Source organism: Myiozetetes cayanensis, unplaced genomic scaffold, assembly GCF_022539395.1.
Source record: "Myiozetetes cayanensis isolate MyiCay16 unplaced genomic scaffold, myiCay2020 scf4, whole genome shotgun sequence".
NCBI classification, from domain to species: Eukaryota; Metazoa; Chordata; class Aves; order Passeriformes; family Tyrannidae; genus Myiozetetes; species Myiozetetes cayanensis.
The window spans coordinates 54,153,493-54,171,215 of NW_026087631.1; the positions used below are offsets into that span (position 1 = coordinate 54,153,493).

Sequence of the window (17,723 nt, forward strand, 5' to 3'; positions counted from 1 at the left end):
GGGAGAGATTACTCAGCAAATACCATCACAGGCAAAACATACTCAGATTGGATATACTAATTGAATTTATTACTAAAAAAATCAGAACAGGATAATGAGAGGTAAAATAAATCTTAAAAACACTGCTCCCCGTTGCCAAGCTCTTCCTCCTCTCTCCCAGAAGGAAATTGGGCATTATGGTCAATTCATCACAGGTTTTTTTCTGATGCTGCTTGGGGAGAGGAGTCCTTCCCCTGCTCCAGCCTGGGGTCCCTCCCATGGGCAAGAGTTCTCCATTAACTTCTCCAGTGTGGGTCTGTCCCACAGGCAACAGTTGTCCATGAACTGCTGCAGTGTGGGTTGCTCTTCCATGGGGTGCAGTCCTTCAGGCACAGCCTGCTCCATCATGGGTTCCCCACAGGGTCACAAATCCTACTAGGAAATGTGCTCCAGTGTGCACTTCTCCCTCCACAGGTCTGTAGGTCCCTGCCCGAGCCTACTCCAGCACACATTTCGCATGCTTTCACAGCCCTCTCTTGAGCATCCACCTTCTCCAGCGTCGGTCACCTCCATAAGCTGCAGGTGGATCTCTGCGCCCCTGTGATCCTCCATGGGCTGCAAGGGGACAACCTGCCCAATAACTTTTTTTTTTTTTTTTTAATATGTTATCACAGAAGCATAACTGTTATTTCTGAGTGGCACACCCTTGGCCAGTGGCACATCTGTCTTGGAGCTACCTAGCACTGGCTCTGCTGGACATGGGGGAAGGTTCGGGTATTTTCTCACAGAAGCCACCCCTATAGCCCCCCTCACTACCAAAACCTGGCCTCACAAACCCAATATACATGCTTTTATAAAACTCTCCTTAACACTTTCTTCAAAATACAGTGCTGCTTTTTAATCTCACTGAATAGTTGTCTTAATGATGTCTGTCATTTAAAAGTTGTGCTCTTTTGTTGAAAGGCTTTTTTCCACCTTCTCATTGCTAGTTAAAAAGTAATACACTTTTAAAAGTAATACAACCATGTAAATTGTACATGGTTTCTTTCTGCTACCTGCAAAGTATCTTCTTAGATATCTTCCTGGCTTACTGCAAGGCATCCCTGCTAGACAGGTTTGAATGTAGAACTGTAACCTCTGCTGTTGACCCCAGTTAATGAGGAAGGGGTGTGCATCACTTGTTTTGAAAAGAGATCTCTGTGTAGATTCCTAAACTGCTTTCTGCCTGATGAACTGCTGAACTGCAAAGATTAATTAGGTACATCCTTTAAATGGTGAGGTTATATCCTTCAAATAATTACAAAAAGCATCTAGGAAACTTTTTTCTTTGGATTCTCTTTACCTAATAGCTATTAGCATTTTACCATGAAGATAGCAACAGTCCAGCAAACGGCAGTGGTTCTCTTTAAAGACTAGAAGATAGCTGTGGTGAGAAACACATCAATGTCTGTTACAAAAGTCTTGTAAAAATCCTACCAACTACTGAAGAAAACGTGATTACTGTTGCTACTACTGTTATAGCTTAGGCAGTATATATATTATATTCTAGGAAAGCGTGAAATTAAACTTCTAGAAAAGTATGAAATTAAACTTCAAAATATGTTCCTTTTTTTGTTTGTTTCAGGTATGTAACCCATCCAGGTGCCATTTTTCATTATTCTTCCATACATACTCCATAGATTTTCATTAGTATTCAAACTTTTATGTTCATTTTAATAGAGAACTCTCCTGATTTTCAGTCGGAGTTTTCTGAAGTAATATCTGTGCTGACTTAGAAATACTGATTTTTTTGTTCCTATTCCCTCCCCCTTCTGCATTCTAAAAGGACGGTTATCACCCACAAAAACACAGAAGTTTCATAGTTTGTAGCTCTGTGCAGACCATTTCAATGTAAGAAGGAAAACAGTTGAAGGAAAGTTACCCTGAAAATACTAATCTGCCTTATAATTTAATAATGAAATTTCATGTGCATTTATTTCTGACCAGCTTTTTTTATAAACTCAAATTGAGAAAAACAAAGAAAATTATTAGCACTGTGAAGGGTCTTTTTTTTTTATGTGGGGGTGGACTACATAGTGTTATGATGGGACACAGTAAACACACTATGAGCTTCAATTATGTTTAGTCATATCTCAAGAAATATGTGTATTTGGATTTTTATTAATAATTTTGATGACAGAAATGTACAGCCCAACCCAACTTTGGCAGTTGCTTGAATTCCTACTATGTAGACTTTAGCAGGCACTTCCATGTATTTTGTACCTGGAGTTAAAGTAACAAACCAATTCTGACAAAACTAGGAAGTCAACATTTCAGTTCCATGTTTGTTTGGAAGTGACTCTTACAGTTAGTTACTTAAAACCATAAGGTATGTTGGAAGAACCTACATTAACTTTTTTGTACTCATCCTCATGTATAGTCCAAGAAGGAACACTCAATGCTAAGAAGAATGAAAAAAGAAATTGAAAATATGTTCAGTATTCAGTTACTTTACTAAGTTCACAACTCACAAGAGGAGTTTGGAAAGGTTGTGACTGCTCCCTTAGAGTTTCATTAAAGTCAGGGAAACTGCAGCTTGGCTATGACTGTTTTGTAGGTGATAGTTTCAAGAGAAACATTGCAGCTGTTTGGGAAGGGAAAAAGAGTAGTAAATAATTGTTGTGATACATGATTGCATCCATGTGTGGAGAAGCAACAGGTAGAGCATGCATCAGTGATTTAAACCAGCATTCTTCTCTTAGCATCTTGGCTGCTTTTATGTATGAATGTGCACTGCAGAATCAGAATCAGAGTTAATACTGAGTTAGTACATTTAGTCTCCAAGAAACCACTTAATTCTCAAGACTTTGCATCCTCAGGTGCACTAAAATCTCTTCTTACTGACTGGAATGCCCAGTAACAGATGAAGTTGAACAAAATGTGAACTTTTTTTAGTGTAGTACATATACCGGAAATAAAATAAACCAGTGTTGTTTTCTGAATGAAGACTTCTCCTGCAAGAATAATGAAATTTTCTGGATCTGGACAAATATTTACAGCTTTTCATGGAACTTTCTCTAATTAGGAACTAACTCTTTCTGATTCATTTTTCAGCCTCTATGAAAAACATTACTAATGTAATTCTGCTTCAATTTTTTGCTCTCTCGAAGACAGCAACTTTCTGCCCTGCAGTAAGGCAACATTACATCCTTTTTGTTGTTCCAGGAACTTCAGAATTATTCTGATAATATTAAAATAGAAAAAGAACCAAGTTCTGTCTGGCTTGTCCATTAGTCTCTCTTTCCCTCTGTCTTGAATTTGCAAATGAATGCAAAAAAAGCTTGTAAAGGAAGAGTAGAATAGAATTTGATTTATAGTGTAGCAATTATGTAGCTGTGAATACTAACAAACTTTTCATTTGTCAATAAAATAATGAAGTAGAGTTCCAGATATTAAGGGAAGTGCTGTCTATGTCATCACTGACTACACTGTGCATAAAATAATACTATCAAAGAAGCTTGAAGGCAAAATCCTGGATAGTGTATGTAAAATGAAATTCCCAAGTTTCTTTTCATACCTAGTTTTAGTCAAAATGAAAAGAAAGGCCAAGGGACATTTTCATTATTTGATAATTTATTTTCATTATTTGATAATTTATTTTCAAAGTGGAAAAATATACCCAATGTCATCTCTGCGAAAACCTGTTAGTTCAGACATATAAATGTTTGAGATAATTTGTCTATTTTTACAATACAATTTTTACTATAAAATTTTACTAACAACTTGCAGATTTTTCCTGGTGTCTTATCCAATTTTCTATTTGCATAGGCTTCAGGCTCGAATTGCTCACAGAATCCAGGAATTGGAGAACTTGCCTGGTTCCTTGCCCCCTGATCTGCGAACCAAAGCTACGGTGGAGTTGAAGGCACTTAGATTACTGAATTTCCAGCGCCAGGTAATGCCTTTTATTTGAGAGAAATTTTCATAGCGGTCGCAACCAAACATGTTTGTGTAGCAAAGAGAAAATTGGAAAGATTTTGCAGCAGTGCTAAGCCTAAGCCGATTTTCCTTGAGACCAAACTTAGTCAAGAACCAAGTCACAGAAATACTTTACTTTTTAATAAAATAAAATACATTTTTGTTAATAAAAATGTGCAAGTATTATTTTCGCTTCCTGCTTTATCACAGAATCCCACAGAATCACAGAATATTCTGAGTTGCAAGGAATCGCAAGGATCATTGGTTTATCTTCCAGTCTAAATTGTAATAGTAAAACTGTGTCTTTCATAATGAGCATAGCATTGGCACAAAGACAAAATAAGTGCTGGACAGGCTGCAAGCTCATCTTAGCACAGACCTCAATAGATGCATCTTTCTGGACATACTTCATGTTTGCTATGAGTCTCCTTGTTTTAAGAAGAGTTGTATGTTGGTGGGGGGTGTGTGGTATTTCTCTGTGATCTGTTTTCAGAATTTCTGCTTTGGCACAGAGTTCGAAAATTAGGCATAACAAGATCACACATAAGATTTAAGTTGGGTGTTGAGTGCACGTAGTAGCAAATGAATTTCAGGAAAGGAATCACACTGCCAGACTCTTCTGGGCCTCTTGCTGTTGGCTTTTACAGCTAGTTTGGAAGAACAGAAATGCAGTTTGGCAGGTCAAGCAAAATACTTCCTGACAGAAACCGTGGCAGTAGTTATACCGTGATGTCCAAGTCTTCATTCCTTCTGCCTTTGGCACTCCTTTGTAATGAAGCTTTGTCAGAGGTCAGATGAAAAGCAGCAGGCTCTCCCTGCTCCACTGCTGGCAATACTCTTCCAAGCCCTTTACATTTACCTCTCCCACCTATCTTCTGTGGAGCTGGCAATGAATTGTCAGCTTTGTTCAGGCCCAGCATCAGAAAAGGTGTTATATATCTGGTTCGTTTGTGTTTTACATTGATGATATAACATCTTGGCTGGCTGTTTTCATTGCAGCAGGATAGTTGTTTCCAGCATGTTGTAAAGTGGGAAGAAATAACGATTAAGAGTGATTAGCACTTTTAGCCATTCTGGGTAGACTTAAGATTTCTTTAGGGAAACAGACATAGCTTTTGCAACTGTATAAATGCTCTATCTTTTCAGAACTGTAATGAAAAAGGAAGAGGAGGCTGGGATGTATTTTGGACTCTTATTGCTTTATTCTTCCATAACAGTGTTTAAGGTTTTTTTCTCCATGTATTAAAAATTATTCTGGTTTTTGAGTGGGTTGTGGTTTTTTTTCCACTGGTAGCTAAGACAAGAGGTAGTAGCCTGCATGCGTCGTGACACAACACTGGAGACAGCACTGAACTCCAAAGCCTACAAACGAAGCAAGCGCCAGACTTTGAGGGAGGCCCGCATGACAGAAAAGCTTGAGAAGCAGCAGAAGATAGAACAGGAGAGAAAGCGTAGGCAGAAGCACCAGGTATTTTAACTTAATAGGTGCTTGCCCTGTGGCAGAAATGCATCTTGATTTGTGATGTGGGTCTTCCCTTTCAGATATCTTATTTACCTTTGGAGTTTTTCAACCAAAAAACTCCCAAGTGATGTGAAAAGTGATTGGAAAATTATAAGATTGGAACTTCTGTATTTCTGATGTCAAATCCTGTGCTATGTCAAAGTACCTGCACTAACTTGTTTCTCTTTCTAGGAATACCTGAATAGCATACTGCAGCATGCTAAAGATTTTAAAGAGTACCACCGGTCTGTCGCTGGGAAAATTCAGAAACTTTCTAAGGCTGTGGCAACTTGGCATGCCAACACTGAACGAGAGCAGAAAAAAGAAACGGAGAGAATTGAGAAAGAAAGAATGAGGAGACTAATGGTAAGGACTAGAGGAAGAAATATGGTTATTTTAGTTAAAATTACATACTGTATCATTTTAATATCCCTATACAGTTTCAGTCACACCCGTGTGTTTCCTCTGCAAAGTGCTCTTTAATGCAAAAGGTATAAATCTAAAATGGCCAGAGTTTATATATATATGTTTCTATTGATGGTGGTGAATGTGATATTGTTCTATTTAGCCTATAGCTCCTTCTTATATAAGGTTTTTGTGTAGGAATAATTGGATTTTTGACATGAAAACTTAGCACAGCGACTTCTGAATAACATCAACTTCATCTCATTAACTTCATATACTAACACTGTTATGTAATTGCAGTGGTATTGGTCCATTTTTCAAATACTGGACTGTGTTTTAATTCTAAGTTTATAGTTTTGAAGATTCCGTATGATTTCATAGTTTTTTCATGGCATTGCTCTGCAATTTTTACTTAAAACTTCTTCCATATGTGAAAATACCTAACTATTAGCAGTAATGCATATATCAAGAGTGAACAGCAGTCAGTTCTAACCATTAATGATTCAGGACCATAGTTGTTCCTGTTTTATAGTTTTCCCTTCCTTAAACCTGCACAATATCAGTTGTATCATTGGACAGAGTAATATGTGTGATCATATCTTTGCAGAACACTGTGGAAACAGTCAGGAAACTGCCTGCATTTCAGGAGTTAAAATAATTCTGGAATTCTAAGTGTAGCCAGATCAATTTGTATGTACAAATATGTTAGCAGGTGGGGTTGGAAAAATTGCTTCATGACATTGGTTAGCTCTGTTTTAACATTTTGTTGACATTTTACCAACATAGAATGAAAAGGAAATTGACAAGCTTACTTCATAACTTGGTGTCAAAAAACACTAAGTATCTAAATAGAGATGCAGATGTAATGGTACTTCCTGTCCAGAATCTCTTCCCACCATGAACATAGACTGAACAGTTTGCTTTTAAAACTCACAAAATGAAACGTGGAGATAATTAAATATAGAAATGATAAAAACCTTGGAATAAAAGCTCATGTAAAATGTAAATTAAGAACTCGCATAAGAGGATAACAATTGTGTAGACCCTAGAGAATTCTTGAAATTACACTGTAATCAGATCTATAAAACTTTTCTATAATTAGAGATAATCAGCTAGCAAGGTTTGTCTAACCTAGCCCATAAAAATGTTAATTATTACCAAAAAAAGAGCCGATTTAAAATAAAAGTAATACTGGTATTTTAGAAATATTTTTGTACATTGTGAGGCTGAGCTTAAATCAAACATGCAGTATGATAAGTAATAAAGATGTCCAGTGCTGAAAAGTATGAAGTAGATTTGAATGTGCAGAAGTGGAACAGTATACCAGTGCTTCCAGATAATCAGTGCTTTCCCCTAAAAAACCCTTCACCAAGACTATGGTTAATTTCTTACCATACATACAGGACTTTGCAGGCATTTAAAGTCTTGCACCTGCTGCTCAATTAAATCCTTGTACAAAAGCAGTCCATGTGTTATGTTAATGGGGTTGTTTTGCCCATTGGTATGATTTAGAAAAATACTGTCAAGACAAGCTTAAATGTATAAAAGAAGTACCTTGGCTAGATTACAAAGAATGTGTATTCAGTAGTAGTAGTAACAACAACGACAGTAATGTTAAGTTATTTTTTTTGAAGACTTGGGTTTTGAGCATTGCCAGGAAGACTTAGAGACAGGGGTTATCTGGTGAATCATGTTTTTGATAGTGACCTCTATCAAAGATGAAGTAACACCAGAGTAAAGCAATGGTAGATAAATATGCCCAAAATAAAATTTTCACAAGATGCCTAAAAGAAAATGATCTGTATGCATAGTGGAAAAGGACCAAATTCAAGTTCATATCCAGCTCCCTATGGGTTCTTCCTTTTACTGGGCTATCTGTACTTCATATCTTTGAAAAGTTGCCTCTATAGGAGACTCAGCAAGCATCTCTGTTTCAGGACATTGCAGTCTGCCTGATGGAGAGTTGATTTTATTTTCTTCCCTTGTCTGCCAAAACTGCTATAGATTTTTTCAGTCATGAGAGTAGGAATTATGTAGAATTATGGAGTCTCTGAATCTCAGAGTCACTCAGGCTGTCAGGGAGCTCTTTGGACCAACCACCTTCTCAAAGCAGTGTTAACATCAAGTTCAGAAGGGGTTTCTCAAGGCTTTTTTAGTCATGTCTTGAAAACCTCTAATGTCAGAAATGGCACAACTCTTCTGCCTATTAAGGTCCTTCTGAGGTGCAACCCAGCCCTCAAGCATATTGACTGGCATCCTGCAGTTTCATTTCATCTGCAACTTGACTGGAGTACCCTCCATCCCTTCCTCTGTGTCACTGATAGATATGTTAAACACAGCGTGACTCAGGATAGACCCCTGTGGTTTCCCTTTTCTTACTGTTTTCAGATGAAGTATGACCCTCTGTGACCCTGCAGAGAGGGACTTGGGGATATCAGTGGATGAAAAGGTCAACAGGACCCAGCAACATGTGATTGCAACCCAGAAAGCCAACTGTATTGTGGGCTTCCTGAGAAGAAGTGTGGGCAGCAAGTTGAGGGAGGTGATTTACCTCCTCTACTCTGCCCTTGTAAGACCCCATCTGGAGTACTTGCATCAATGTAGAGACCTGTTTGAGCAAGCCCAGATGAGGGCCATGAAGATGATCAGAGGACTGGAGCAGGCTGTGCAGGGGTTGTGCAGTCTGGAGAAGACTCTGGGGAGACTTGTGGCAGCCTTCCAGTACCTTAAGAGAGCCTCTAAGAAAGCTGGAGAGGGACTTTTTACATAGGCATACAGTGTTAGAAAAAGGGGTAATGGTCCTTTGACACTGTCCCCCACAACACTGTCCTGGAGGAACGGACTGCCCATGGTGTGGACTGTTACCCACTGTTTGTGGGTAAAAAACTGGCTGGATGGCCAGGCCAAGAGAATGGTGGTAAATGGAATTACATCCAACTGGTGACTGGTCACCAGTGGTGTTCCCTAGGGCTCAGTACTAGGGACAGTTCTGTTTAATACCTTTATCAATGAGGGCACCCTCATTCAGTTTGCAGAGGACACCAAGTCAGGCAGGAGTATTGATCTGTTGGTGGTAGGAAGGCTCTACAGAAGTATGTGGGCAGGCTGGATCCATGGGCCAAGGCCATTGGTTTGGGGTTCAACAAGGTCAAGTGCCAGGTCTTGCCCTTGGGTCATAACAACCCCAGGCAACACTACAGGCTGGGGGAGGAGAGGCTGGAAAGTTGACGGGTTGAAAATGACCTGGAAGTGCTGCTCAAAAGCAGCGGAACATGATCCAGCATTGTGCTCAGGTGACCAAGAAGACCAGTGACACCTTGGCCTGTGTCAGCAGTAGTGTGTCCCACAGGACCAGGGCAGTGATTGTCCCTTTGTTGTCAGCATTGGTGAGGCTACCCTTGGAAAGCTATGTTCACTTTTGGGTGTCTCACTCCAAGAGAGACGTTGAGGTGCTGGATTCTGCCGATGAAGGGTCTGTAGCACAAGTCTTAGGAAGAGCAGCTGAGGGAACTGAGCTTATTTAACTGGGAGAAAATGGAGGCTCAACAGGGTCCTTAGCCACCTGAAAGTAAGTTGCAGAAGATGGAGATTGGTCTCTTCTCCCAGGTAACAAGTGATAGGACAAGCAGAAATGACCAGTTGTGCCAGGGGAGGTTTAGATTGGATTTTAGAAAAAGGTTCTTCACTGAAAGGGTGGTCAAGCATTGCAATAGACTACCTGGGGAGGTTCAAAAAATATCACTCAAGACTTACATATCTACTGACTTCCTCAACCTCACAAATAAATAAACAGGAAGTTTTTTATGTTGAAAGCAAACACTTTTTGGAATCACAGAATATTCTACATTGTAAGGACCTACAAGGATCATTGAGTCCAGCTCTTAAGTGAATGGCCCATAGAGGGATCAGACCCATGACCTTAGCGTTCTCAGGGTCATTCAGTTGGGGTGCTTGGTGATATAGTTTAGTGGTGGACCTGGCAGTGTTGGGTTGATGTTGGAGGTCTTCAAACCTTAATAATGATTCTGTGATTTTGTGGAAGAAAGTATGTTTTGAGTAGACATTAGGAAGAAAATCTTTGCTGTGAAAATAGTGAGACATTGGCACAGGCTGCCTAGAGAAGCTGTGGATGCCCCATCTCTGGAAGTGTTCAAGGCCATGTTGGATGTGGTTTTGAGCAACCTGGTCTAGCGAAAGGTGTCCCTACCTAAGACAAGGGAATTGGAACTAGATTATCATCAAGGTCCCTGCCAACCCATATGATTCTGTGATCTGCTGATACAAATGTATTACCCTCTGAGTCTAATAATTCAACAGTTTCTCTACCCATCTAGCAATGCCTCTATGCAGATCATACTGAGCTAAGATAGCACTTGCTTTTTGAAATAAGAGTAGGATAGTGTTTCTTTGGAAGCATGTCTGTCATGACTGATATTTGTTTTGTATTGCTAGGCCGAAGATGAAGAAGGCTACCGTAAACTGATTGATCAAAAGAAAGATAGACGCCTGGCCTACCTCCTGCAGCAGACAGATGAGTATGTGGCTAACTTGACTAACCTAGTATGGGAGCATAAACAGGCACAAGCAGCCAAGGAGAAGAAGAAGCGAAGGAGAAGAAAGAAGGCAAGTAGATACAGCTGGTATTTTCAAGCCATTTCTTCTTCAAATCCAATTTTAACATTAATAAATGTAGTGATGCCCAGTTGTCATACACATACTAACCAGAGTGTCTGAAAACATCTGCACTGCCAAATTCTTAGCACTGAGGGAACTTATCTCTCTCTTTTAAAATGTATATATGTGTATGCTGTCATTAACTCAAGGTGAGAAGGAGGCAGGAGTGTAAATTCTGAGCTGTTGACATCAGTTTCCTCATAACATTAATTTGCTCATAAACTTTCTTCAGGAGAAATTGGGACAGACATGTGAGTTAGGATTAATGTACCCAAAAAGGGTCCAGTGTATCAAAAATACATCCTATGAGGAAGATGGAAGAGTCTGGTTTGTTTAACTGTTTGTCCCAGGTTGGACTTGGCTCCCAGCCAAGTACCTGGACCACAGCAAAAAACCTTCCCCCTCCTTCTCCCTCTCTTGGACAGACCAAAAAGATCACACAAAATCAAAAGAACCCAAACCAAACCAAATTCCAAGTAACACACATTTATATATATATTTAGAATTATATACTAGATATCACCCACAGGGAACCCCGCCTAAAGGGGAAAACAAAGGGAAAAGGAAAAAAAAGGGAAAAAAGGACAAAACCCCAAATACTTCCCTCAAGATAGCAGAGAACCACACCAAACACCACCGGCACTCTCTGCTTCTCAAGGCCAACCAGGCGCACCAGGCCTCACTCCTTTGGCCAGGCAGAATGACAGCAAAGAACCCTCACCTTCAGTCCACTGGAAGAAAGAGAGCAAGAGCTTCCTCTCCCTTCTTATTTATACCCTTGTTTACGTAAAAATCTTATGGAATACTGGGAACATGGCCTTGGTTCCTTGGTTACAACTTGGTTACTGTCGTAGTTTTGCCCACCAGCCCACCCCTGGGGCTGAGGATGGTTTTGTCCAGGTGATTTCCGGACAAAAAACCAATCAAAAAGTTCAGTGACGCCTTTGCTAATTACATCTTTAAGAAAACGGAAGAGAAGGTGGTTGCGCAGTTGAAATTAAGAACAGCAGCCATGTAAAAGGGTAGCGGGCCCGAGCAGGGCCAAGACACCCTCCTCCCCCGGCTTGGGCCGGGGGGGGCAGGTGCAGCACTGAAGCCTCTCTTCTCTCTTGTGAGAGAGTGAAGAAAAAAAAGTTTAAAAGATGAACTGCTTAGACGAGAAACCGCTGCAAAAGAATTCCAGCCATGAGATAACAGGACTTTCAAGGTCAAAGCTGCAGTCGCAGGAGAGAGAAGAAAAGTTCAAAGGGAGGAGAGCTGCTTTTTCTCCCTTTCGCTCTCCCTCCCTTCAGCAGGGTAAAGACTGAAAAATAAAACCCTGCCACTTGTAAAAGTTTGCTGGGGTGAAGAGACCCCCTATGCGGCTCACAGAGGAGCTTGTGAATGCACCAGAGATTTGTGACTTTAACAGAGAGAAAACCTTATGCTGGAGCAGGAGCGGCTCGGATGAGGCAGAGTCCTGTTAAAGACTTTGTGACCCTCGAAGGGGATGCTTATGCTGGAGCGAGACGGCTCAGATAAGCTTGGGATCTCAGTGAGAGATCCATGCTGTTGCTGTTAAAGATTTATAATCCTGAGGGGGATGAGGACCTACGCTGGAACAGAGAAATGGTTCGGGTAGGGATGTTGGGATCCATGTATGGGATCCATGCTTCTGGTGCTGGAGATTTGTGACCCTGAGAGAACCTATGCTGGAGCAGAAAATGGTTCAGGTGGGATATTGGGATCCGAGTAAGGGATCCAGACTAGACCCATGCCGAGAAGTCAATCAAGGACTGTTCTCCCATGGGAAGGGACCTCCATAGGGAAACAGGGGTGAACTCTTAAACCATTATCCCCTGTAACCCTGTGGAAGAAGATCCATAGTAAGCAAGTGTCCCCTTGCAAGCCTATGGAAGGAGACCCTTCAGGACTTGGGTAACCTCTAGCCTTCGGTTTTAACCCAGGAGGGGGGTAGGTCCAGCCCTGAAGGCTGACACAGAGAGAGAGATAAAGGAGTTCCAGCTGCAACGAAAATACTGCAGAGTTACTGGAGAGAGAAAGAGAGAACTGGAATTCCGAGAATGGAAAAGGACTGCTTCTCCTCCTTGGACTGATATAAAGGGAGGTGGGGGGAGAAGTATCTTCTGTAAATACATAATACCTTTTACTTGGGTAGAATTATTATAAATATAATTCTTTAGTATTAGCTTGTTAATAATAAATACTCATACTTTTTTTTCCTAATTCAGTCTCTTTTTGTCTGCATAAACCTTCTCTCAACTGATAGTAATTGTATGGGGGGTATAAAAGTAAATTGAGCCAGGGCAAAACCACGACAGTTACCAAGGAAGGCCTGGATTCAAAACCACTACACTGTTTCATGAAGGGCAACAATGTTAGACTTCCACATTCTACACTTGGCTCAGTCCATTTTGTAGGACCATTGAAAATGAATACAGAGAAAAAAGTTGGGTAGTTTTATTACAGTAAGTGGGTAATTTGACAGTAGCATTTTCATTGTGCATTTTTACCTTTAATTGAAACTTTTCAAAATTACCTTTCTTCGTATGAAATGTTTGACTCTGCAACAGAGACTTGTTGAAACTGAACCAGTGCAATTTTCAAAAGAGTTAATTCTGTGTGTGAAATAGTCATTAAGGAAAGATTTGTCATTTTTTTGTGACATCAGAGTACCTTTCATCTCTTGCAGAATGGGTAAGAGGATTTTTATAATCCATTTATGTGTCTCTGTTGCTACTAATTACAGATAGAAATATAAACATTATGTTTACAGGGTTTACTATCAGCGCTCCAAACATGGTAGTAAAAACCAGCATATAAAAAATACTGATTTTGAACATTAATGGCTTAAAAAACAAAGTTCATGTTTTCTCCTGCCCTCTCAAAAACCTCTGTACTTTTTCTTGAGAGTATGTTCTTAACATAGGAAAAATACCCTGTCTATAAAGTTAAAAAAGAAGTAACTGGATAATCTACATTTATCACTTACAGTTTAAGAGATCTGTACTTGTTGTTAGCATGATCAGTTTACATTGCTATCCAAAATAATACTTCGCAGTAATGCTATGAACTCATCACTGTGACATAAGCAGAAGCTGTATAGTATCTTTTCTTTCTGAGAATTGTTTGTGCGAAGAAGCAAACTAGATCTTTCATTTCCTTATTTTTAAGTAGGGTAAATGAGGTCAGGCTTTGAGGAAGATACTGCTTATTTCCTAGGGGTGTGCCTGGGGAGAAAAAAAATGTAGCTTACTCCAGTGAAGAACTCTATGGTTCTTCTTGTTTGTAATTTGAGTAATTGTTATGATGAGATACAGTGTAAAGAACTTCCAAAATTCTCCTTCTAATTAGTTGTCAGACCAAAAAAAACCCAAAGTATATAGACAAGATGAAAGTGCCCTGAATGAAGTTACAATCTGTAATACCTGCCGACACTTTCAAAACAGAGATTAAGGCAGTTTAGAGGAAATTAATAGTAAATCATATGAAAATAAATCCATATTTTATTTCATTAGAGCAGTCTATAAGCAACTGAGCTCTAGGTCTGAACCAAAAAAATCAGTGTGCCAACCACTTCTTAACATGCAGATTTATAACACTGACTACAGGTGTATAGGTACCCTCTTAATACTAGTAAATGATTGATGTTTGGTAGTAACACTGTGCCTATCTCTATCCATATCTGTCACACCTAAATAATATGAATCACGGGCTGTTCAGAAATAAGTGAAACATATTTATAATATAGAATGCTGACATCATACAGCATATTCTTTCTATACTTGTATTCTGACCGTGATGTTTTTCAAATCTCCATTTGTTGTAGAAGGCTGAAGAAAATGCAGAAGGAATGGCATCTGGTCTTGGTCCCGATGGAGAGGTATGAATTGTACAAGTTTGGGTTTTTTTGTTGATGTTGTTGGGGTTTTGTGGTGTTTTTAAAAAAGAAAAAAAACAAAAAAACGACACTTCCTAGTGATTGTTTTATATTTCATTGCTATAACTTTAAAAAAAAATCATTACCACAAATGTTATAAAAGCTATTATAACCGTATAATATGCTTAAAATAAGTGGTTTTCTTGCAGTCTGTGTACAGACAATTTACTTCCTCATACAAGCTTGTAAACACCATATAGTCTGTCTTCTTATCTTTATAAAAATACGTTGTTGACATTGCATGTAATCACCTTTCAGTCACAATCTGGAGTATAGTATTATGATGGATTAAGACATCTGAAAGTTCTTTTCTTCCTCAGAAGCAAATAGAAAGGAGTAATTTTTCTATGTCATTCTTAGAATAATATTTTTCATTCAGTAGCAGAGCATATGCTAACAGAACTATTTTGTTAGTGCAGTTTTTCTATTTAATTTGATTTTTCTATAAAGACTTTAGAATTGTATTTGTTTTACTTCTAGTCTTTTTTGTACTTGCAAGTGATATTTATGATGTAAAGAGTTTTGTCAAATTACTTTAATATACTTACGGTTGCACAAGGAAAATGCACATAACATTCCTGTAACATCAGTAGTTATGGAAATGGCCTAAGTTTTATGCTCTTTCAGTCAGTGTATTTATAACTTCAGAATTAGTTTTTCTTACTCATGAATATATGTATTTGGACAAGATCCTTCAGCAGAAACAGTATTAAAAGGCAAAAAGGTTTCAAGGTAAATAATCTGTGATTAAACAGGGCAAAGAAATAACAGAAAAAATAATTATACTGCTCTGGTTTTCTTAGAGCACTAGAATAAGTAAAAGATTCTGTTTGTGTAGGTGCTTCATCAACTTAGTTGAGTAAGCTAGGACGGTGAATCTTTAAAATAGACCTTTACTTAAAAAGCTACCTAAATTGTTCCATCCTTGTTTCTCAGTAAAAAGCAAAAAGGCCGTAAGGTCACTCTTATGTTCTCTGTTACAGATGTCCAGTGATATAAATAACAGGATTAAATGCCTGTAAGAATACATACCTTGTGTCTTGATTCACAAAAACCAATAGTGTATTCTTTTCCATACTGTTCCTGCTGATTTACTTGGAATACTCTGATATATTTGTGGATGTTACGTAGAATATGTTACACACAGAAATTCTGTGTCTCAGTGTTTGCTTGATAGTCGTATGCAAAAGTGGCTTCTAGTAACAAAACTTTACTGGTTGTTCAGAACTGGAATTTTGAAAGTCCCGTTAGTTCTTTTTGTTATGTAATACAGTCATGAAGTTCAGTTGCCTTATGGTATAAAATTTCTTTTGAATTTTTAGCCCATAGATGAAAGCAGTCAGATGAGTGACCTTCCTGTCAAAGTGACTCACACTGAAACAGGCAAAGTTCTTCTTGGACCAGAGGCACCAAAAGCAAGTCAACTGGATGCTTGGCTGGAGATGAACCCTGGGTAAGTAGTTACCATACCGAGTAGGTTGGGTTTTTTTCTATTTGCATTGATATTTTCATATACTTTTTTCCTGTTTACCTATTCTTTATTTTATGTAAGCTGAGTGGGAGATGTATTGAACCTAATCCCTCCTCTTGTTAACTGTAATTCATAGTCTTTCTGTCATCTTTGTACAGCTATGAAGTTGCTCCCAGATCAGACAGTGAAGATGAAAGTGGCTCTGAATATGAGGAGGAGGTATGTATCTTTAAAAAAGAGACTGTTACAAATAAAACAAGTGCTTATTTCGTGTGATATTTTCCCCCTTTTTCATAAGGAAGAGAGGGGAAGTGATAGCAGGTGTGTAGGTGCTTTAAGACTAAAACAAACAGGAAAATTAACTGATTTTGTAATTCTCCATTCATAACAGGTGCTCTTTATATATGCTGTAAATGCCTAACTGGTAATCATGGTTAAGAGTAATATTTTACTCTTGACCATTAATAATTGTAAACCAGAGAACTGAGCTGGTTCCTATATTAAAATATATCTCAGAAAAGACAGCATTGTGACTTTGTTCTGAATAAAGTCAACATCTTTAAAGTTTACACATTGGAGGTTTTATAGGTGATTTTGAATAACATGGTTGTTATTTATATATTATGTTTATTAAAATATTAGGAATTATAGCAGGATTTACATTCAGACTGTTCAGGGTAAGCTTATTTGGTTCAGTATTTTAACGGTGATTGAAATACTGTTGTAACAAAAATTCTAAAAATAACTTTAAAATTAACACACACAGAGATCCCAACCTTGCAGGGTCATAATACTAGGTACTAGGAATAACCAATGCTGATACTTGCATAGCACTTTTCAGATAACTACTTTTGAAAGGAGAAGAGCAGTAAGGAGTAGAGAAGGACCATGCTCAGTCAACAGCCTAGTAGCAGAACTAGGTATAGAATACAGATCTTATAAGTTTAGTGGTCTTACAATACTAGACCAGATGACCACTGAAACTGACTGGACTGTGTGATATCCCTTTGTTGGGCTAATTTCTGCTAATGTAATTCTATATGACTTTCAGTATAGGTGAAGGGAGCCTCAGATTTTGCAATCTTACTTATGTAGTGAGGTTTTAAGTTGTTGGCAATCTGTTGCAACTGTAGCCAAATGACAGGCTATCTTAAAAAGAGTGAAAATAACTGGGTTTAGAAAGTCTTGACAATTTTTCAAGCTTTATTAATTTATCACACATCTAGAATATGATATAAAAATAAACGTGGTATTAGAATTCTGTCCATGAACATGGTACTTAGAGAAAGCCTTTTGAAAATTAAAGGGGAAGTAGTTTTTATTTCAAAGTAGCAACTTTCTGTTGTTTAATATATGTCAAAAATTAATCATCTTGTTATGCTGCAGTGCAATTTCATTGTAGAATAGGTGTAAGTTGAACTTTGTGATTCGGATGTGTGTCATAAAGCATTGACCAATGAAAATTACTAGTATGTGAATGCCGGTTGAAGGTATGACTGAGGAACCTGTTGCGCTTCCCAGCACCTATGTTCTCTTTCTGTGTTCTGTAGGATGAGGAGGAAGAATCAAGCAGATTAGAAGCAGATGAGAAGATACTCCTGGATCCTAACAGCGAGGAAGTCTCTGAGAAAGATGCAAAGCAAATCATTGAGTGAGTGTTCTTTAGGTGCTGGTTTTTGTTAGTAACTGTGATTTCTTACAGTAGCATTTCCCAAGAGTAGCTTTCTCTAGATTACAGTGGTAGCTTCTCTGGCACGAATATCTGCAGGAGAAGGAACATGATCATTTAATTGTGT

At 38.6% G+C, this 17,723-nt stretch overlaps 1 protein-coding gene across 1 annotated transcript in view; it reads left to right on the forward strand.

Moving 5' to 3' along the window:
- Positions 1–17,723, forward strand: part of SMARCA2 (SWI/SNF related, matrix associated, actin dependent regulator of chromatin, subfamily a, member 2) — a 103,223-nt gene that overhangs the window by 26,493 nt on the left and 59,007 nt on the right. Inside the window, exons 6-13 of the mRNA XM_050328486.1 lie at positions 3,787–3,913; positions 5,231–5,404; positions 5,630–5,803; positions 10,295–10,465; positions 14,346–14,399; positions 15,779–15,909; positions 16,086–16,146; positions 17,478–17,578. Coding sequence (XP_050184443.1) covers positions 3,787–3,913; positions 5,231–5,404; positions 5,630–5,803; positions 10,295–10,465; positions 14,346–14,399; positions 15,779–15,909; positions 16,086–16,146; positions 17,478–17,578 — 993 coding nt within the window. The remainder of the gene's footprint in view (positions 1–3,786; positions 3,914–5,230; positions 5,405–5,629; positions 5,804–10,294; positions 10,466–14,345; positions 14,400–15,778; positions 15,910–16,085; positions 16,147–17,477; positions 17,579–17,723) is intronic.